The sequence below is a fragment of the Tachyglossus aculeatus genome, chromosome 26, assembly GCF_015852505.1.
Source record: "Tachyglossus aculeatus isolate mTacAcu1 chromosome 26, mTacAcu1.pri, whole genome shotgun sequence".
NCBI lineage: Eukaryota > Metazoa > Chordata > Mammalia > Monotremata > Tachyglossidae > Tachyglossus > Tachyglossus aculeatus.
The window spans coordinates 6062075-6084862 of record NC_052091.1 but is presented as its reverse complement, the minus strand read 5'-3'; the positions used below and the strand labels follow the sequence as shown (position 1 = coordinate 6084862).

General features: G+C 49.7%; 1 protein-coding gene across 1 annotated transcript; it reads right to left on the bottom strand.

Annotated features, from left to right (window-relative positions):
* Positions 1-2385: 2385 nt before the first annotated feature.
* LOC119946145 (phospholipase A2 inhibitor and LY6/PLAUR domain containing) lies at positions 2386-16646 on the bottom strand. The gene is made up of 5 exons (XM_038767576.1): positions 16555-16646; positions 12075-12191; positions 10119-10271; positions 6285-6428; positions 2386-2599 (listed from the first exon to the last, which is right to left on the bottom strand). Exons 1-5 carry the CDS (start codon positions 16643-16645, stop codon positions 2442-2444), a joined length of 663 nt encoding a protein of 220 aa, XP_038623504.1. The 5' UTR covers position 16646; the 3' UTR covers positions 2386-2441.
* Positions 16647-22788: the final 6142 nt, after the last annotated feature.

Here is a 22788-nt window from a genome sequence, read left to right as displayed (position 1 = left end):
TAATAATGATGGCATTTATTAAGCGCTTACTATGTGCCCATCTCAGGACAGAGAAGAGGCGGCCGTGAGGCAGGCGCCAAAAGGGATGGCTCTCGGGGCTGCAGCGCGGCTGGCTCTGGGGTGGAGCCCCCGGTAAAGACGGGGGGCGGGTGAGGGAACAGAGAAGTCAGCGTGGCTCGGTGAAAAGAGCGCGGGCTTGCGAGTCAGAGGTCATGGGTTCGAATCCCGGCTCTGCCGCTTGTCAGCTGTGTGACCACGGGCAAGCCACTTAACTTCTCTGGGCCTCAGTTACCTCAACTGGAAAATGGGGATGAAGACTGTGAGCCCCGCCTGGGACAACCTGATCACCTTGCATCCCCCCCCCAGCGCTTAGAACAGTGCTTCGCACATAGTAAGCGCTTAACAAATACCATCAGAAGCAGCGTGGCTCAATGGAAAAGAGCCCGGGCTTTGGAGTCAGAGGTCATGGGTTCAAATCCCGGCTCTGCCAAATGTCAGCTGTGTGACTTTGGGCAAGTCACTTCACTTCTCTGGGCCTCAGTTACCTCATCTGTAAAGTGGGGATGAAGACTGTGAGCCCCATGGGGGACAACCTGATTACCTTGTAACCTCCCCAGTGCTTAGAACAGTGCTTTGCACATAGTAAGCGCTTAATAAATGCTATTATTATTATTATCAGGGCGGTTCTGTTGCCCCACACCGGAGCGGGACCCGGCTGACAGCCCTGAGGCCTCATGCCCAGGCTCGGACCAGCCCCAGCCAGGGTTGGGAACAGAGAGGAAGCCTGGCAGCCCATCCCGGGCTTGGAATTTGGCTGGTTTTTGGGAGAGAGCAGCGGGATGGGCCAAAGAGAATAATAATAATAATAATAACAGTACTTGATAAGCTCTTACTATGCACCAAGCACTGTTCTAAGCACTGGGGTAGATGCAAGGTAATCAGGTTGTCCCACATGGGGCTCGCAGTCTTACGGCAAAGTGGAAAGAGCACCGGCTTGGGAGTCAGAGGTCGTGGGTTCTAATCCTGGCTCCGCCACTGATCAGCTGTGTGACTTTGGGCAAGTCATTTGACTTCTCCGTGCCTCAGTTCCCTCATCTGGAAAACGGGGATGAAGACTGTGAGCCCCACCTGGGACAACCTGATTACCTTGTATCTTCCCCAGCGCTTAGAACAGTGCTTGGCACATAGTAAGCTCTTAGCAAATGCCCTTATTATTTAGAGAAGCAGCGTGGCTCAGTGGAAAGAGCCCGGGCTTGGGAGTCCGAGGTCGTGGGTTCTAATCCTGGCTCCGCCACTGGTCAGCTGTGTGACTTTGGGGAAGTCATTTGACTTCTCCGTGCCTCAGTTCCCTCATCTGGAAAATGGGGATGAAGACTGTGAGCCCCACTCGGGACAACCTGATTACCTTGTATCTTCCCCAGCGCTTAGAACAGTGCTTGGCACATAGTAAGTGCTTAACAAATGCCCTTATTATTTAGAGAAGCAGCGTGGCTCAGTGGAAAGAGCCCGGGTTTGGGAGTCAGAGGTCGTGGGTTCTAATCCTGGCTCCGCCACTGATCAGCTGTGTGACTTTGGGCAAGTCATTTGACTTCTCCGTGCCTCAGTTCCCTCATCTGGAAAACGGGGATGAAGACTGTGAGCCCCACCTGGGACAACCTGATCACCTTGTATCTTCCCCAGCGCTTAGAACAGTGCTTGGCACATAGTAAGCGCTTAACGAATGCCCTTATTATTTAGAGAAGCAGCGTGGCTCAGTGGAAAGAGCCCGGGTTTGGAAGTCAGAGGTCATGGGTTCTAATCCCAGCTGCACCACTTATCGGCTGTAAGTCACTTCACTTCTCTGGGCCTCAGTTACCTCATCTGTAAAATGGGGATTAAAACTGTAAGCCCCACGTGGGACAACCTGATTAGCTTGTATCAACCCCAGCGCTTAGAACAGCGCTTTGCACATAGTAAGTGCTTAACAAATACCATCATTATTATTAATTCCCATTAGACAGATGAAGCCTGGAGAAGTTAAGTGGCTTGCCAAAGGTCACGCAGCAGATGAGTGGAGGAGCGGGGATTGGAACCCAAATCCTCCGACTCCCGAGCCCGTTCTCTTTCCACTGAGCCACACTGCTTCTCGACCCCTGACGCTCCCATGGCGAAGCCGGAGACGGGGAGGGGAGAAAGTGGGGGATACTGAGGCCTGGAAAGGCCACGGAGCGGCCGGTTTGGGGGGAAGCGGCGGGATTGCATGTTTGGTTTTGTCTCCCCCTTTTAGACTGTGAGCCCACTGTTGGGTAGGGACCGTCTCCCTAGGTTGCCAACTTGGACTTCCCAAGCGCTTAGTAAGCGCTCAATAAATACGATTGATGATGATTGGAACCGGAGTCTCTGGAGCTCTGATTTTGAATTTATTGATCCGGGAGGACGCGGGTCGGCCTTGGAGTTGGGTCTCATTTCTCCGCCCGGCCCGGGGGTCGCGGCGCAGGTTGGCAGTCGGCTTGCTTGAGGCGGTAGGTGTACGTGGCCGAAGGCACTTCCACGTTCTCCCGCACCTGGCACGCGGTCTCCGTGGCACAGCCCCGCGAGGCAAACTTGGTGTTGATGATACCTGGAGGCCCGAGGGACGGGGACCGTGTCGAATTCCCCCCTGGGAATTCTTCCCCGCCACTTGGAAGAGGGCTCTGCATTACTCTATTTATTTATTTATTTATTTTACTTGTCCATGTCTATTCTATTTATTTTCTGTTGTTAGTATGTTTGGTTTTGTTCTCTCTCTCCCCCTTTTAGACTGCGAGCCTGCTGTTGGGTAGGGACTGTCTCTATATGTTGCCAATTTGTACTTCCCAAGCGCTTAGTACAGTGCTCTGCACGTAGTAAGCGCTCAATAAATACGATTGATGATGATGATGATGATAGTAAGCGCTTAATAATATGTTGCCAGCTTGTACTTCCCAAGTGCTTAGTCCAGTGCTCTGCACACAGTAAGCGCTCAATAAATATGATTGAATGAATGAATAAGTATATATCTATACATATATATGTATGCTTGTATATATACACCTGTATATATGTTTGTATGTAGTTAATAAATATGATTGAATGAATGAATCATCATCATCATCATCAATCGTATTTATTGAGCGCTTACTATGTGCAGAGCACTGTACTAAGCGCTTGGGAAGTACAAATTGGCAACATATAGAGACAGTCCCTACACAACAGTGGGCTCACAGTCTAAATGTATATATCTATACATATATATGTATACTTGTATATATACACCTGTATATATGTTTGTATGTAGTTAATAAATACGATTGAATGAATGAATATGTATATATCTATACACATATATGTATACTTGTATATATACGCCTGTGTATATGTTTGTATGTATTTAATAAATACGATTGAATGAATGAATATGTATATATCTATACATACGTATGTATACTTGTATATATACACCTGTGTATGTGTTTGTATGTATTTAATAAATGCGATTGAATGAATGAATATGTATATATCTATACATGTATATGTATACTTGTATATATATATATATACACCTGTATATATGTTTGTATGTATTTATTACTCTATTTTATTTGTACCTATTTATTCTATTTATTTTGTTAATATGTTTTGTTTTGTTCTCTGTCTCCCCCTTCTAGACTGTGAGCCCACTGTTGGGTAGGGACCGTCTCTAGATGTTGCCAACTTGGACTTCCCAAGCGCTTAGTTCAGTGCTCTGCACACAGTAAGCGCTCAATAAATACAATCGAATGAATTAATAATAATGATGGTATTTGTTAGGTGCTTACTCTGTGCCAGGCACTGTACTAAGGGCTGGGGTGGATACAGGCAAATCGGGTGGGGCATAGTCCCTGTCCCTCGTGGGGCTAACAGTCTCAATCCCCATTTTACAGAGGAGATAACTGGGGCCCAGAGAAGTGAAGTGACTTGTCCAAGGTCACCCAGCAGACAAGTGGCAGAGCCAGGACTAGAACCCATGACCCAATGTCCAGGCCCGTGCTCTATCCACTACGCCATGCTGCCTAGCAATACTACGACTTCCACAGAAGCGGGGAAGCAGTGTGGCCTAGTGGATAGACCATGGGCCTGGGAATCAGAAGGCCCTGGGTTCTAATCCCAAGAGAAGCAGCGTGGCTCAGTGGAAAAGAGCACGGAATTTGGAATCAGAGGTCATGGGTTCAAATCCCGGCTCTTCCAGTTGACAGCTGTGTGACTTTGGGCAAGTCACTTCACTTCTCTGGGCCTCAGTTCCCTCCTCTGTCAAACGGGGATTAAGACTGTGAGCCCCCCATGGGACAACCTGATCACCTTGTAACCTCCCCAGCGCTTAGAACAGTGCTTTGCACATAGTAAGCGCTTAATAAATGCCATTTAGACTGTGAGCCCACTGTTGGGTAGGGACTGTCTCTATATGTTGCCAATTTGTACTTCCCAAGCGCTTAGTACAGTGCTCTGCACATAGTAAGCACTCAATAAATACGATTGATGATGATGATGATGATGATTAACTCCTCCGCTTGTCTGCTGGGTGACCTTGGGCAAGTCACCTCATTTACCTCCTTCCCTTCCCCACAGCACCTGTATATATGTATATATGTTTGTACATATTTATTACTCTATTTATTTATTTTATTTGTGCATATCTATTCTATTTATTTGATTTTGTTAGTATGTTTGGCTTTGTTCTCTGTCTCCCCCTTTTAGACTGTGAGCCCACTGTTGGGTAGGGACCGTCTCTAGATGTTGCCAACTTGTCCTTCCCAAGCGCTTAGTCCAGTGCTCTGCACACAGTAAGCACTCAATAAATACGATTGATTGATTCTCTGGGCTTCAGTTACCTCATCTGTAAAATGGGGATGGAGACAGTGAGCCCTACTGTGGGGCAGGGACTGTGTCCAACCCAATTACCCCGTATGTACCCCAGCGCTTGAACAGTGCCCGACAGGTGGTGAGCGCTTAACAAATACCTCAATTATTATTACTAATTAGCTTGTATCTACTTTGCGTTTAGAACAGTGCGTGACACATAATAAGCGCTTAATGAATTCCATCACTCCTGAGGTGGGGAAGCAGGGAGGAAGGGACCTTCCCACTCATCCCTGGTGCCCCCTTCCCAACCCACCCGCCTGCATCCCACACTCTGTGCCGTCTAAGACTCTGTTTTGGGGGGCACATAATAAGCGCTTAACGAATTCCATCACTCCTGAGGTGGGGAAGCAGGGAGGAAGGGACCTGCCCACTCTTCCCAGGTGCCCCCTTCCCAACCCACCCGCCTGCATCCCAACCCACCCGCCTGCATCCCACACTCTATGCCGTCTAAGACTGTCTTGGGGGGCACATAATAAGCGCTTAACGAATTCCATCACTCCTGAGGTGGGGAAGCAGGGAGGAAGGGACCTGCCCACTCTTCCCAGGTGCCCCCTTCCCAACCCACCCGCCTGCATCCCACACTCTATGCCGTCTAAGACTGTCTTGGGGGGCACATAATAAGCGCTTAACGAACTCCATCACTCCTGAGGTGGGGAAGCAGGGAGGAAGGGACCTGCCCACTCTTCCCAGGTGCCCCCTTCCCAACCCACCCGCCTGCATCCCACACTCTATGCCGTCTAAGACTGTCTTGGGGGGCACATAATAAGCGCTTAACGAATTCCATCACTCCTGAGGTGGGGAAGCAGGGAGGAAGGGACCTGCCCACTCTTCCCAGGTGCCCCCTTCCCAACCCACCCGCCTGCATCCCACACTCTATGCCGTCTAAGACTGTCTTGGGGGGCACATAATAAGCGCTTAACGAACTCCATCACTCCTGAGGTGGGGAAGCAGGGAGGAAGGGACCTGCCCACTCTTCCCAGGTGCCCCCTTCCCAACCCACCCGCCTGCATCCCACACTCTATGCCGTCTAAGACTCTGTCTTGGGGGGCACATAATAAGCGCTTAACGAATTCCATCACTCCTGAGGTGGGGAAGCAGGGAGGAAGGGACCTGCCCACTCTTCCCAGGTGCCCCCTTCCCAACCCACCCGCCTGCATCCCACACTCTATGCCGTCTAAGACTCTGTCTTGGGGGGCACATAATAAGCGCTTAACGAATTCCATCACTCCTGAAGTGGGGAAGCAGGGAGGAAGGGGCCTTCCCACTCATCCCTGGTGCCCCCTTCCCAACCCACCCGCCTGCATCCCACGCTCTATGCCGTCTAAGACTCTGTCTTGGGGGGCACCGGGCCGTCCCTCGGTGGCATCGCCCCCAGACCCGGCCCTCACCGGCCTGCACAGTCCCAGCGAAGTAGATGCAGTGGGTCTCCGTGCCGACGCAGCTCGCCATCTCCTTCCCCGAGCAGCTGTCCTGGAAGGGGACCATGCAGCCCGGACACCTGAGTCCGTTCTCCGTCCGGTTGTTGGTGGGCGCTGGGGGTGGAAGAGTCCAATGGGAAGTCAGTCAGATTTATTGAGCGCTTACTGTGTGCTGCAGATCACTGTACTGAGTGCTTGGGAGAGGACCGTAACTGTTCTCCCCCTTCTATCCATTCATTCAGTCGTATTTATTGAGCGCTTACTGTGTGCAGAGCACTGGACTAAGTCCAAGTTGGCAACATATAGAGACGGTCCCTACCCAACACAGTCTAGAAGGGGGAGACAGACAACAAAACAAAACATATTAACGAAATAAAATAGAATAGTAAATATGTACAAGTAAAATAAATGAGTAATAAATATGTGCAAACATTTATACAGGTGCTGTGGGAAGGGGAATAATAGAACAATAGAACAGACACATTCCCTGCCCACAGCAGTCTAGAGGGGGAATACATGTCTTAATATTATTAGAGAAGCAGCGTGGCTCAGTGGAAAGAGAACGGGGTTTGGAGTCAGCAGTCAGGGGTTCGAATCCTGCCTCCACCACAAGTCTGCTGTGTGACCTTGGGCAAGTCACTTATCTGAGCCTCAGTTACCTCATCTGTAAAAATGGGGATTAAGACTGTGAGTCCCACGTGGGACAACTTGATCCCATTGTATCCCCCCCAGCTCTTAGAATAATAATAATAATAATAATAATAATGATGGCATTTATTAAGTGCTTACTATGTGCAAAGCACTGTTCTAAGCGCTGGGAAGGTTATAAGGTGATCAGGTTGTCCCACGTGGGGCTCATAGTCTTAATCCCCATTTTACAGATAAGGTAACTGAGGCACAGAGAAGTGAAGTGACTTGCCCGAAGTCACACAGCTGACAAGTGGTGGAGCCGGGATTTGAACCCACGACCTCTGACTCCAAAGCCTGTGCTCTTTCCACCAAGCCACACTGCTTCTATAACAGAACAGTGCTTTGCACATAGTAAGCGCTTAACAAATGGCATTATTATTATTATTATTATTATTATTATTATTATTATTATTATTTTATGTTTGTATGTATTTATTACTCTATTTTACTTGTACATATTTATTCTATTTATTTTATTTTGTTAATATGTTTCGTTTTGTTGTCTGTCTCCCCCTTCTAGACTGTGAACCCGCTGTTGGGTAGGGACCGTCTCTATATGTTGCCAACTTGTACTTCCCAAGTGCTTAGTACAGTGCTCTGCACACAGTAAGCGCTCAATAAATACGATTGAATGAATGAATGAATGAAAGTAAGCGCTCAATAAATACGATTGAATGAATGAATGAATGAAAGTAAGCGCTCTGTGGGTAGGGACTGTCTCTATATGTTGCCAACTTGTACTTCCCAAGCGCTTAGTACAGTGCTCTGCACACAGTAAGCGCTCAATAAATACGATTTAATGAATGAATGAAAGTAAGCACTCAATAAATACGATTGAATGAATGAATGAAAGTAAGCGCTCAATAAATACGATTGAATGAATGAATGAACAATAGAACAGACACATTCCCTGCCCACGGCAGTCTAGAGGGGGAAGACATGTCTTAATAGTATTAGAGAAGCAGTGTGGCTCAGTGGAAAGAGCCTAGGCTTTGGAGCCAGAGGTCACGGGTTCAAATCCCGGCTCCGCCAACTGTCAGCTGTGTGACTTTGGGAAAGTCAGTTAACTCCTCTGTGCCTCAGTTACCTCATCTGTAAAATGGGAATTAAGACTGGGAGCCCCACGTGGAACAACCTGATCACCTTGTATCCCCCCAGTGCTTAGAACAGTGCTTTGCACATAGTAAGCGCTTAACAAATGCCATCATTATTATTAATTTCTTTAATAGAAGACATTAAGAGAAATAATAAAAATAAATATAACATAAATCTAATAAAGTGGGAAGGGGCGGGGAGAGGTCTGGCCCCACCCCTCTGATCCCAGGCTCATCATCATCATCATCAATCGTATTTATTGAGCGCTCACTATGTGCAGAGCACTGTACTAAGCGCTTGGGAAGTACAAATTGGCAACATATAGAGACAGTCCCTACCCAACAGTGGGCTCACAGTCTAAAAGGGGAAGACAGAGAACAAAACCGAACATACGGTCAATCAGCCCTCAGTGTGGGCTAATGGTTAGAGCATGGGCCTGGGCGTTAGAAGGGACTGAGTTCTAATCCTAGCTTAGCCCTGCTGGGCGACCTTGGGCAAGTCACCTCACTTCTTTGGGCCTCGGTTCCCTCATCTGTAAAATGGGAGTTAAGACTGCGAGCCCCAGGTGGGACAGGGACTGTGTCCAACCTGATCAAGCGCTTAGTACAGTGCTCTGCACACAGTAAGCGCTCAATAAATACGATTGATGATGATTAGACCCGGCACTAAGTACAGTGCCTGGCCCAGAGTAGGCACTTAATCAATACCATTTTAAAAAATAACCTCCGACTGGTTCTGGGGATGGCGGAAGGATCACACCCAAAGGAAAATGACTCGCTTCGCTGTGGGGCAAGAGCAGGAGAGCTCTCTAAGTAGGGAATTTTATTTTGTTAGTATGTTTGGTTTTGTTCTCTGTCTCCCCCTTTTAGACTGTGAGCCCACTGTTGGGTAGGGACTGTCTCTAGATGTTGCCAATTTGTACTTCCCAAGCGCTTAGTACAGTGCTCTGCACATAGGCCTGGAATGCCCTCCCTCTGCCCCTACGCCAAGCTAGCTCTCTTCCTCCCTTCAAGGCCCTGCTGAGAGCTCACCTCCTCCAGGAGGCCTTCCCAGACTGAGCCCCTTCCTTCCTCTCCCCCTCGTCCCCTCTCCATCCCCCCATCTTACCTCCTTCCCTTCCCCACAGCACCTGTATATATGTATATATGGTTGCACATATTTATTACTCTATTTATTTATTTATTTATTTTACTTGTACATTTCTATCCTATTTATTTTATTTTGTTGGTATGTTTGGTTTTGTTCTCTGTCTCCCCCTTTTAGACTGTGAGCCCACTGGTGGGTAGGGACTGTCTCTAGATGTTGCCAATTTGTACTTCCCAAGCGCTTAGTACAGTGCTCTACACATAGGCCTGGAATGCCCTCCCTCTGCCCCTACGCCAAGCTAGCTCTCTTCCTCCCTTCAAGGCCCTACTGAGAGCTCACCTCCTCCAGGAGGCCTTCCCAGACTGAGCCCCTTCCTTCCTCTCCCCCTCGTCCCCCTCTCCATGCCCCCATCTTACCTCCTTCCCTTCCCCACAGCACCTGTATATATGTATATATGGTTGCACATATTTATTACTCTATTGATTTATTTTACTTGTACATTTCTATCCTATTTATTTTATTTTGTTGGTATGTTTGGTTTTGTTCTCTGTCTCCCCCTTTTAGACTGTGAGCCCACTGTTGGGTAGGGACTGCCACTAGGTGTTGCCAATTTGTACTTCCCAAGCGCTTAGTCCAGTGCTCTGCACATAGTAAGCGCTCAATAAATACGATTGATTGATTGATTGATAGTAAGTGCTCAATAAATACGATTGATGATGGTGATGAATGTGTCTGCTTCTTGTTGCAGGGTCCACTTCCAAGCGTTTAGTACAGCGCTCTGCACGTTGTAATGCTTAATAAATACAATCGAAGGAATGGGAGGAGGTCTCCGACCAGGATGCGACCAATTCAGGGGACAACCGGGAGTGGGGGACACTTAGGTCCGAACGGGCGGAGAGGCAGGTCTGGGACCCGGCTAAGGAAGGGACCCACCAGGGAGGGTCTCACGGTTACAGCCGTCGCTCTGACAGCACCGAGAGTTGGAAACCAGGTAATCCCGGGGCCCCATGGTGGTCGAGATGAAGCCCGAGTGGCAGTCGCTGAACTTGACGCAGGCCTTGAACGTGTCCAGTGACTTCCGGCCACCTGGCGAGAGGGAAACTGAGTCACAGAACGCAGGCCTCCCCCTCCCCTCCTCACAATCCCCGCTGAGGGCCCGGCGGTCGGAGACTGGCTCCTGAGCTGGGTGGGTCCCAACCCACAGAGGAGCAGCTTGGCTTAATAATAATAATAATAATGGCATTTATTAAGCGCTTACTATGTGCAAAGCACTGTTCTAGGCGCTTAATAAAAAGAGCCCGGGCTTGGGAGTCAGAGGACCTGGGTTCTAATCCCGCCTCTGCCACTTGTCTGCTGTGTGACCTTGGGCACAACTTAACTTCTCTGTGCCTCGGTCACCCCATCTGGAAAATGGGGATGAAGACGGTGAGCCCCACGTGGGACAACCTGGTGACCTTGCATCGGCCCCAGGGCTTAGAACAGTGCTTGGCACATAGGAAGTGATGTATTTATATCTATAATTCTACTTATTTACTTTGATGCTATTGATGCGTGTCTAGAGAAGCAGCGCGGCTCAGTGGAAAGAGCCCGGGCTTGGGAGTCAGAGGTCGTGGGTTCTAATCCCGGTTCTAATCCCGGCTCCGCCGCTCGTCTGCTGTGTGGCCTTGGGCAAGCCACTTAACTTCTCTGTGCCTCGGTCACCCCATCTGGAAAATGGGGATGAAGACTGTGAGCCCCACGTGGGACAACCTGGTGACCTTGCATCGGCCCCAGGGCTTAGAACAGTGCTTGGCACATAGTAAGTGATGTATTTATATCTATAATTCTGCTTATTTATTTTGATGCTATTGATGCATGTCTAGAGAAGCAGCGTGGCTCAGTGGAAAGAGCCCGGGCTTGGGAGTCAGAGGTCATGGGTTCAAATCCAATTGTCAGCTGTGTGACTTTGGGCAAGTCACTTCACTTCCCTGGGCCTCAGTTCCCTCATCTGTAAAGTGGGGATGAAGCCTGGGAGCCCCCCGTGGGACAACTTGATCACCTTGTATTCCCCCCCCCGCCCCCGCCAGCACTTAGAACAGTGCTTGGGACACAGTAAGCGCTTAACAAATACCGACATTATTATTGTTATTATTACTTGTTTTGTTGTCTGTCTCCCCCCTTCTATCATCATCATCATCATCAATCGTATTTATTGAGCGCTTACTATGTGCAGAGCACTGTACTAAGCGCTTGGGAAGTGCAAATTGGCAACACATAGAGACAGTCCCTACCCAACAACGGGCTCACAGTCTAAACTGTGAGCCCGTTGTTGGGTAGGGACTGTCTCTATCTGTTGCTGAACTGTACTTTCCAAGCGCTTAGTCCAGTGCTCTGCACACAGTAAGCGCTCAAGAAATACGATTGAATGAATGAATGAACAAATACAATACTGATAATAACCCCTCCTCTTGTCTCAGTTTCCCCTTCTGAGGAGGGACGCGAGATGCGGACAATCCCCGGCCTCCACGGCGAGGGCCACCCAGCTAAGCCCTTGGTGCCCTGCCCCACCGCCCCTCTTTGAAGTCGCGTGGTCCCTCGCTTCAGGGACCACGAGAAGCAGCGTGGCTCAGTGGAAAGAGCCCGGGCTTTGGAGTCAGAGGTCGTGGGTTCGAATCCCGGCTCCACCAACTGGCAGCTATGTGACTTTGGGCAAGTCACTTCACTTCTCTGGGCCTCAGTTCCCTCACCTGGAAAATGGGGATGAAGACTGTGAGCCCCCCGTGGGACAACCTGATCACCTTGTAACCCCCCCCCCAGCGCTTAGAACAGTGCTTTGCACATAGTAAGTGCTTAATAAATGCTACCATTATTATTATTATATCCCTTCACCCCGCACCCGGCATCCGGCACCTGTAACGGTTTCTCCCACGATGACCACGCAGCCGTCTTTCCCGCCCTCGCAGGTCTTGAGCTTCCCAGAGCAGGAAGGCCCAGGGCCTTTACAAACCTCGCAGCTCAGCGGGTGGCCTGGGGGGGCAAGAAACCGACATCACCCCGCCCTGCCTACGGGGAAGCAGGATCCCCCCCAAATATCCGCCCCCCACCACCCCAACCCCCCAGGCTCGCCCAGAGGGGAAGGAGCTGGGGCCAGGAGGGACAGGGCGCCTGGGTCCCTCTGATGATTCCCTCTGCCCCTCCGCCAAGCTAGCTCTCTTCCTCCCTTCAAGGCCCTGCTGAGAGCTCACCTCCTCCAGGAGGCCTTCCCAGACTGAGCCCCTTCCTTCCTCTCCCCCTCGTCCCCCTCTCCATCCCCCCATCTTACCTCCCTCCCTTCCCCACAGCACCTGTATATATGTATATATGTTTGTACATATTTTTTTACTCTATTTAATTTATTTGTACATATCTATTCTATTTATTTTATTTTGTTGGGATGTTTGGTTTTGTTCTCTGTCTCCCCCTTTTGGACTGTGAGCCCACTGTTGGGCAGGGACTGTCTCTATATGTTGCCAGCTTGTACTTCCCAAGCGCTTAGTCCAGTGCTCTGCACATAGTAAGCACTCAATAAATACGATTGATGATGATGATGATGATGATGGGTCCTTAGGGCCCGAGAGCTGAAGGCCCGGCGGTCAGAGACCGGCTCCCGAGCTGGGTAGGTCCCAACCCCGCCTCTCGCCTCAGTTTCCCCATCCGAGGAGGGACGCGACGCAGGCAATAAAGCGGCCCCAGCGCCGGGAAGCGACTCGGAGTGATGACAGGGGAGAGAGCGGGGCAGAGCTGGGCCGGTAATTACAGGGGCCGGAGACCAGGACGCCTGGGCTCTGGGACAGGTAAGACCTGATTTGGGGATGGGGACGAGGGGCTGGCCCTTGGCCCTATCCCACTGGACAAGCTGGCTCCTATTATTCTTTTAATGGTACTTGTTAAGCTCTTACTATGTGCCAGGCACTGTACTAAGCGCTGGGGTAAATACACGTTGATCAGTTGGACACAGTCCCTGTCCCTCTGCCCATCCGCCAAGCTAGCTCTCTTCCTCCCTTCAAGGCCCTGCTGAAAGCTCACCTCCTCCAGGAGGCCTTCCCAGACTGAGCCCCTTCCTTCCTCTCCCCCTCATCCCCCTCTCCATCCCCCCCTTCTTAACTCCTTCCCTTCCCCACAGCACCTGTATATATGTATGTACATATTTATTACTCTATTTATTTATTTATTTTACTTGTACATATCTATTCTATTTATTTTATTTTGTTAGTATGTTGGGTTTTGTTCTCTGTCTTCCCCTTTTAGACTGTGAGCCCACTGTTGGGTAGGGACTGTCTCTATATGTTGCCAATTTGTACTTCCCAAGCGCTTAGTCCAGTGCTCTGCACATAGTAAGCGCTCAATAAATACGACTGATGATGATGATGTCCCACACTACTCACAGTCTCAATCCCTGTTTTACAGATGAGGTAAATGAAACACAGAGTAGTGACGTGACTTGACCAAAGTCGCACAGCAGAAACGTGTCGGAACCAGGATTAGAACCCAAGTCCTTCCGATTCCCAGGCCCGGGCTCTTTCCATTAGGCCACACTGAATCCCGGCTCCAGAGCTTGTCTGCTGCGTGATCTTGGGCAAGTCACTTCACTTCTCTGCACCTCAGTTACTTCATCTGTAAAATGGGGATTAAGACTGTGAGCCCCATGTGAGACGGGATGTGGCCAACCCAATTACCTTGTTATCTATGCCAGCGTTTAGTACAGTGCCTGGCATATAGTCAACGCGCTTAACGGATAACACAATTATGATTTCTTGAGGCCGGAGAGGTCAGTTGGTGCCACCAAAGGCCGTCAGACAGAGAAACCACTGGGAAGCCTGAATGGCCTTCCAAGCCACGATGGGATAGAGAACGTGCCTCAGTGGAAAGAGCCCGGGCTTGGGACTCAGAGGTCATGGGTTCAAATCGCGGCTCTGCCAGTTGTCAGCTGTGTGACCTCGGGCAAGTCACTTAACTTCTCTGAGCCTCGGTTACCTCATCTGTAAAATGGGGATTAAGACTGTGAGCCCCACGTGGGACAACCTGACCACCTTGTATCTACCCCAACGTTTAGAACAGTGCTTTGCACATTGTAAGCGCTTAACGAAAGCCATTATTATCACATAGCAAGAGCCCCACGTAGGTCACTTGCAGCGTGGCTCATTGGAAAGAGCCCGGGCTTTGGAGTCCGAGGTCATGGGTTCGAGTCCCGGCTCCGCCACATGTCTGCTGTGTGACCTTGGGCAAGTCAGTTAACTTCTCTGAGCCTCAGTTCCCTCTCCTGTAAAATAGGAATTAAGACTGTGAGCCCCACGTGGGACAACTTGATCACCTTGTATCCCCCCCAGCACTTAGAACAGTGCTCTGCACATAGTAAGCGCTTAACAAATGCCATCATTATTATTATTATTATTAATAAATGCCATCATTATTATAGAATGAGAACCTGGGAGACCAGAAGCAAGGGTAGGGACTGGAGAGCAGGACGCCTGGATCCTGGGATGGGCCTCGGCTGGGGGTGCGGTGGGTTAGAGAGTGCGGGAGACCGGGAGGTCGGCAGCCTGGGTCCCGGGACAAGCCAGTACCCGAGTCCTGCCCTGTCATCATCATCATCATCATCAATCGTATTTATTGAGCGCTTACTATGTGCAGAGCACTGGACTAAGCGCTTGGGAAGTCCAAGTTGGCAACATCTAGAGACGGTCCCTACCCAACAGTGGGCTCACAGTCTAAAAGGGGGAGACAGAGAACAAAACCAAACATACTAACAAAATAAAATAAATAGAATAGATATGTACAAATAAAATAAATAAATAAATAAATAGAGTAAAAAATATGTACAAACCCAGTTTCGGGATCCCGGGTTCTCCCACCCCTTCTCCGCCTCCGCCCCCCCCCCCAACAGGGGCTGTCCGGCTGGCTCCCCTCTTCCCCCCTTCTCTTCCGCTCGGAGGTATGGAGAAGGAGGAGGGGTCCTTGGCTTGCCAGATAGGCTGTGAGCCCACTGTTGGGTAGGGACTGTCTCTATATGTTGCCAATTTGTACTTCCCAAGCGCTTAGTACAGTGCTCTGCACACAGTAAGCGCTCAATAAATACGATTGATGATGACGATGATAGGCTCCTTTCCTGCAGGCCTCGGGGCTGTGAGGGCTGCCGGCCCTGTGGTTACTCTTGTGACCTTGGGCAAGTCACTTCACTTCTCTGTGCCTCAGTTACCTCATCTGTAAAACGGGGATTAAGACTGTGAGCCCCCTGTGGGACAATCTGATCACCTTGTAACATCCCCAGCGCTTAGAACAGTGCTTTGCACATAATAAACGCTTGATAAATGCCATTATTATTATTAATCAATCAATCAATCGTATTTATTGAGCGCTTACTGTGTGCAGAGCACTGGTCTAAGCACTTGGGAAGTACAAGTTGGCAACATCATCATCATCATCATCAATTGTATTTATTAAGCGCTTACTGTGTGCAGAGCACTGTACTAAGCGCTTGGGAAGTCCAAGTTGGCAACATATAGAGACAGTCCCTACCCAACAGTGGGCTCACAGTCTAAAAGGGGGAGACAGAGAACAAAACCAAACGTACTAACAAAATAAAATAAATAGAATAGAGATGTACAAGTAAAATAAATCAATCAATAAATAGAGTAATAAATATGTACAAACATATGTACATATATACAGGTGCTTTGGGGAAGGGAAGGAGGTAAGGTGGGGGGGATGGAGAGGGGGGCGAGGAAGGGGGGAGAGGAAGGAAGGGGCTCAGTCTGGGAAGGCCTCCTGGAGGAGGTGAGCTCTCAGCAGGGTCTTGAAGGGAGGAAGAGAGCTAGCTTGGCAGATGGGCAGAGGGAGGGCATTCCGGGCCAGGGGGATGACATGGGCCAGGGGTTGATGGCGGGACAGGCGAGAACGAGGCCTAACGGTGAGGAGATTAGCGGACTAATAATATTATTATTATTATTCTCTTCCTGAAGAGAGACAACGGCTCTGTCCGCACGACCCCTAGGCCCTCAGAACCCAGGGGTCCTGCCCCCCTCCCCGAGTCTCACCCTAAGGCCCTGTTCCCCGCCAAAGCCAGGGGTTCTGCACTATGCATTTTGACCCCCGAACCCAGGCATCCTGTCCTTCCGTCCAGAACCAAGGCTGCTTGCTTCCCAGCTCTGTCTGACCTGGGCCTGCGACCCCCCAGATCCGGGCATCCCACTCCCCGACTTTTCCCAGTCCCGCCATTTTGGCTCCTAGTTCCCCCACCTCACTCAAAGCATCCTTCCTTCTCCCCCAGCTCTCCCTGCACCCAGATGCCCGGCCCAACGGTCCTCCCCGCCAAGCCAGAACCCAAACCCGGGCATCGGGGGCACTGACTCACCCGGGGACAGCAGGAGACAGAGCGCCAGCAGGCCAAACAGGACCAGGCCAGGAGGTCTGGGAGACCTGGGGAGTAGCAGAGGACCTGCCATTATGACGGACAGGGGTTTGGTCTGCCCCTCTGGCCCACAGGCTTTATAAAAGGGACAGAGCAGGGGAGGGGAAGGGAGGGGTCAGCTGAGGCGGGGCGGGCAGGAGAGTCCCACCCGGCCCCCACATGCTTTTGGAAAATAAAAAGAGCTGGGAGGCCTGGCCCAGGATGCCTGGGACCGGGACCCGAGACAATACCCGGGCCAGATTTACGGCTGGGGCCGGGGCCAGACGCCCACATGAAAGGTTGGCATCGGGCCCCACCCCCTGTGATCTTTAGACTGAGAGCTGCCTGAGGGCCAGGGACCATGGGCTATTCATTACCCTTATACCTCTCCCCAGTGCTTGGTACAGCCCGTCGCGCAAAGTCAGCACTCTGCAGATGTCAGGAACGGCGAGATAATAATGGAGCCCCCTTCACCATTTGTACCTCCTGGTCCATCATCAATCGTATTTATTGAGCGCTTACTGTGTGCAGAGCGCTGTACTGAGCTCTTGGGAAGTACAAGTTGGCAACATATAGAGACAGTCCCTACCCAACAGTGGGCTCACAGTCTAAAAGTCCAGGCCCTCATCCACATCTGGCCCCTCAGCTCCAGGTACCTGGGTCCAGCTGGGAAACCCCCGGACTTCTCCGGCTGCTGCCGGGGTCCCGGGGCTTCTGGAGCCGGGCCCAGGGTCTGGCCCTCAACAAGTTGGGTCAGGGGATCGATCTCGTGGGCAACTGGGGCCTGGGGCTCTCTTGGGGCCTGCTCTCTCCTCCGCTGTATCTCAGGAATGTGGCCAGCCGGGCGTGGAGGGAACACGGCCCCACACGCCTGCCCTCACCTGCAGTGGCATGTTCTTGCGTGTCGCCGTGGGGGCCGGGGGCCCGAAAGCCTGGGTGTTCTCCCACCCGAAGCTATTGTCCTTCTTTATTGTTCCCTTCCAGTGCCCACCCACAGCCTCCTCCGCTCTTACCGCCAGATCCTGGAGGTGAGTGAGGCTTGTGGGAGAGTTAGGGGTCGGGACGGGATGATGGGTTGAGGGGTCGGGGGAGAGCTTAGAGGGAGGGAGAGGGCTGGGGCCACTCTGACGGTTGGGCCGATCGGATAATCGTTCAGGGCTCCGTGACCTCAGAGGACCCGCTGTTCAGCGAAGCTAGGGTCAGGGCGAGGGCAATTTCGGATGACTGACGATCGACCGGGAGGCAGGTGAGGCAAGTGTCTCCCCCAGAGCCGGAGGGCCGAGGAGCAGAGAGTCCCCAGCCACCCCGGGGGTGGAAGCGAGTCACTAAACATCCAACAAGCTTGGGGCCATCCCTGTTGGGAGGAGACCCTGGCCCTACCCCGCATCTGCCCGTCATACCCAGACAGGGAGAGGCCACAGGGCCAGACATACAATGAACAATGCAATATTTCCCGTTTCCCTATTTTTCTCACATGTGGCGTTCCCAATTGCAGAGAGGAGCTGGGAAGAAGAGTAGAGAGGGAGCTCGGAGAAAATAACGTGCTTTAACTCTCACCGTGAGCTCCCTGTGGGCAGGGATCGTGCCTGCCAATTGTATTGTGCTATCCTCTCCCAAGCGCTTAATACAGTGCTCTGCACATAGTAAGCGCTCAAGAAATACCATCGATTGGCTGACATCAGGTTTGTTTCCTGCTCCTTTACCTGTCCTCAGTTCCGATCCTACTAACCAACACCTTATCGCCTTCCCTGCTATCTTGACAATCAATCGATGATACAGTCTTTTAGACTGTGAGCCCACTGTTGGGTAGGGACTGTCTCTATATGTTGCCAATTTGTACTTCCCAAGTGCTTACTACAGTGCTCTGCACATAGTAAGCGCTCAATAAATACGATTGATGATGATACCCATAAGAGCGCTTAACTGCGTGCAGAGCACCATACATCGCACTTGGGAAGGTATAATAGGATAGGTAGACCTCATCTTTGCCTGAAAGCATCTTATATTCCACTCTCCCACCTTCAAAGTCCTACTAAAATCGCACCTCCTCCAAGAAGCAGCGTGGCTTAGTGGAATGAGCACAAGCCTGGGAGTCCAAGGTCCCAGGTTCTAATCTCAGCTCTGCCACTTGTCTGTTGTGCGACTTTGGGCAAGTCACTTAACTTCTCTGTGCCTCCGTTTCCTATTCTGCAAAGTGGGGTTTCAAGATCTCTTCTCCCTCCTACTTAGACTGTAAGCCCCATGCGGGACCTGATTATCTTGTACCTACCTTAGTGCTTAGAACAATACTTGGCACGTAGTAAAAGCTTCACAGATATAATGATTATATTACAATATAAAAAGAAGAAGAAGGAAGAGGAGAAGGAGGAGGAGGAGAAGGAGGAGGAGAAGGAGGAGGAGAAGGAGAAGAGGAAGAGGAAGAGGAAGGAAGAAGAAGAAGAAGAAGAAGAAGAAGAAGAAGAAGAAGAAGGAGAAGGAGAAGAAGAAGAAGAAGAAGAAGAAGGAGGAGGAGGAGAAGGGGAAGGGGAAGGGGAAGAAGAAGAAGAAGAAGAAGAAGAAGGAGAAGGAGAAGAAGAAGAAGAAGAAGAAGAAAAGAAGAAGAAGAAGAAAAAGAAGAAGAAGAAGAAGAAAAAAGAAGAAGAAGAAAAGAAGAAGAAGAAGAGAAGAAGAAGAAGAAGAAAAAGAAGAAGAAGAAGAAGGAGGAGAAGGAGAAGGGGAAGGGGAAGAAGAAAAGAAGAAGAAGAAGAAGAAAAGAAGAAGAAGAAGAAGAAAAGAAGAAGAAGAAGAAGAAAAGAAGAAGAAGAAGAAAAAGAAGAAGAAGAAGAAGAAAAAAAAGAAGAAGAAGAAAAGAAGAAGAAGAGAAGAAAAAGAAGAAGAAGAAGAAGAAGAAGAAGAAGAAGAAAAGAAGAAGAAGAAGAAGAAGAAGAAGAAAAGAAGAAGAAGAAGAAGAAGAAGAAGAAGAAGAAGAAGAAGAAGAAGAAGAAGACGGCGACGACGACGACGACGGCTTTCCTGGTGTAGCTTAGTGGAAAGAGCATGGGCTTTGGAGTCAAGGATGTGGGTTCGAATCCCGGCTCCACCACTTGGCAGCTGTGTGACTTTGGGCAAGTCACTTCCCTTCTCTGTGCCTCAGTTACCTCATCTGTGAAATGGGGATTAAGACTCTGAGCCTCACGTGGAACAACCTGATGACCTTGTATCTACCCGAGCGCTTAGAACAGTGCTAGGCACTTGACAAATACCATCATCATCATCATCATTCTCCCTATCGCACTCTCCCAAGAGTTGGGTGGAGTGCTCTGCACCCGGTAAGTGTGAAGTCAATCAATTCATCAACCCTTTTTAATAAGCACTTACTGTGTGCAGAGGACTGTATTATGGGCTTGAGAAAGTACAATACTAGAGTTGGTAGATTTGTTGGGTGTGGGCTTGAGAAAGTACAATACGAGAGTGGGTAGATTTGTTGGGGGAGGCAGATATTAAAAGAAGTTACGGATATAGACATAAATGCTGTGGGGCCGAGGGTGGGGTGAATAAAAGGTACAAATCCAAGTGTGAGCGTGACGCCAAAGGAAAAGGGAGTAGGAGAAATGATTGATTCATTCTCCCCACCCTATTCTCCCTCCCTCGAGGCCGCCTAGGAACTTGGGTCTGTACTTGGGTAGAGAAGCAGCGTGGCTCAGTGGAAAGAGCCCGGGCTTTGGAGTCAGAGGTCATGGGTTCAAATCCCAGCTCCGCCACTTGTCAGCTGTGTGACTTTGGGCAAGCCACTTAACTTCTCTGTGCCTCAGTTGCCTCGTTTGTAAAATGGGGATTAAAACTGTGAGCCCCATGTGGGACAACCTGATCACCTTATAACCTCCCCAATGCTTAGAACAGTGCTTTGCACATAGTAAGCGCTTAATAAATGTCATTATTATTATTATTATTGTTACTTGGGTAGAGAAGCAGCGTGGCTCAGTGGAAAGAGCCCGGGCTTTGGAGTGAGAGGTCATGGGTTCAAATCCCAGCTCCACCACTTGTCAGCTGTGTGACTTTGGGCAAGCCACATAACTTCTCTGTGCCTCAGTTACCTCATCTGTAAAATGGGGATGAAGACTGTGAGCCCCAAGTGGGACAACCTGATCACCTTGTAATCTCCCCAGTGCTTAGAACAGTGCTTTGCACATAGTAAGCGCTTAATAAATGCCATTATTATTATTATTATCACTTAAATACTCTGATACTCATTCAACCTCCACCCTCACAACAATTATGTCCATAACCTTAGTGTCTGTTGCTTCCCTTTATCTGTAATTTGTTTTAATATCTGTCTCTCCCACTAAATTGTAAACTGCTCGAGGGTAGGGAGAGCCTTCAACTCGGTTGCCAAAGTGGAACGTCTCCCGCCGGCTGACAGCTAATAAGAGTGCAGATTCCCCCCCAGGCCAGGTTCCCGGCAAATAATCACAATCGAGGAAGGGTTTTTCCCGCCATACCGGTTGCTCTGGCACGTGGAGGTCATCAATCAATCAATCAATCAATCAATCGTATTTATTGAGTGCTTACTGCATGCAGAGCACTGGACTAAGCGCTTGGGAAGTCCAAGTTGGCAACGTATAGAGATGGTCCCTACCCAACAGTGGGCTCACAGTCTAGAAGGGGGAGACAATCAATCAATCAATCAATCAATCGTATTTATTGAGCGCTTACTGTGTGCAGAGCACTGGACTAAGCGCTTGGGAAGGACAAGTTGGCAACATATAGAGACGGTCCCCCGGCTGAAGGGTTAGGGTGAGGCGGGGCAGGAGTAGGGCTGTAGCTTGAGAAGTGAGCAGGATCAAGAGCTGGGGTCGACCCCCGGCCCACATCCTCCCCATGGCCTGGAATGCCCTCCCTCCACACATCCACCAAACTATTCATTCAATCGTATTTATTGAGCGCTTACTGCATGCAGAGCACTGGACTAAGCGCTTGGGAAGGACAAGTTGGCAACATATAGAGACGGTCCCTACCCAACAGCGGGTTCACAGTCTAGAAGGGGGAGACAGACAACAAAATAATACATATTACCAAAATAAAATAAATAGAATAAATATGCACAAATAAAATAGAGTAATACATATGTACAAACATATATACATATATACAGGTGCTGTGGGGAGGGGCAGGGGGTAAGGCGGGGGGGGGATGGGGAGGGGAGGAGGGGGAGAGGAAGGAGGGGGCTCAGTCTGGGAAGGTGTAGCTCTAACTATTTATTTATTTATTCATTTATTTATTTTACTTGTACATTTCTATCCTACTTATTTTATTTTGTTGGTATGTTTGGTTCTGTTCTCTGTCTCCCCCTTTTAGACTGTGAGCCCACTGTTGGGTAGGGACTGTCTCTATGTGATGCCAATTTGTACTTCCCAAGCGCTTAGTACAGTGCTCTGCACATAGTAAGCACTCAATAAATACGATTGATTGATTGATTGATTGATCTAACTAGCTCCCTTCCTCCCTTCAAAGCCCTACTGGGAGCTCACCTCCTCTAGGAGGCCTTCCCAGACTGAGCCCCCCCTTTTCCTCTCCTCCTCCCCTCCCCATCGCCCCTACTCCCTCCCTCTATCCTACCCCTTCCCCTCCCCACTTGTATATGGTTGTACATATCTATTACTCTATTTTATTAATGCTGTGTATATATTTCTAGACTGTGAGCCTATTGTTGGGTAGGGACTGTCTCTATATGTTGCCGATTTGTACTTACCAAGCGCTTAGTCCAGTGCTCCGCGCACAGTAAGCGCTCAATAAATATGATTGAGTGAATGAATGAATGAATGAATATATAATTCTATTTGTCTATGTTGGTGCTATTGAGAGCTCACCTCCTCCAGGAGGCCTTCCCAGACTGAGCCCCCTCTTTCCTCTCCCCCTCCCCATCCCCCCAGCCCTACCTCCTTCCCCTCCCCACAGCACCTGTATATATGTTTGTACAGATTTATTACTCTATTTATTTTACTTGTCCATATTTACTAATCTATTTATTTTGTTAATGATGTGCATCTAGCTTTACTTCTATTTATTCTGATGACTTGACACCTGCCCACATGTTTTGTTTCATTGTCTGTCTCCCCCTTCTAGACTGTGAGCCCATTGTCAGGTAGGGACCGTCTCTATGTGTCGCCAACTTGTACTTCCCAAGCGCTTAGTCCAGTGCTCTGCACACAGTAAGTGCTC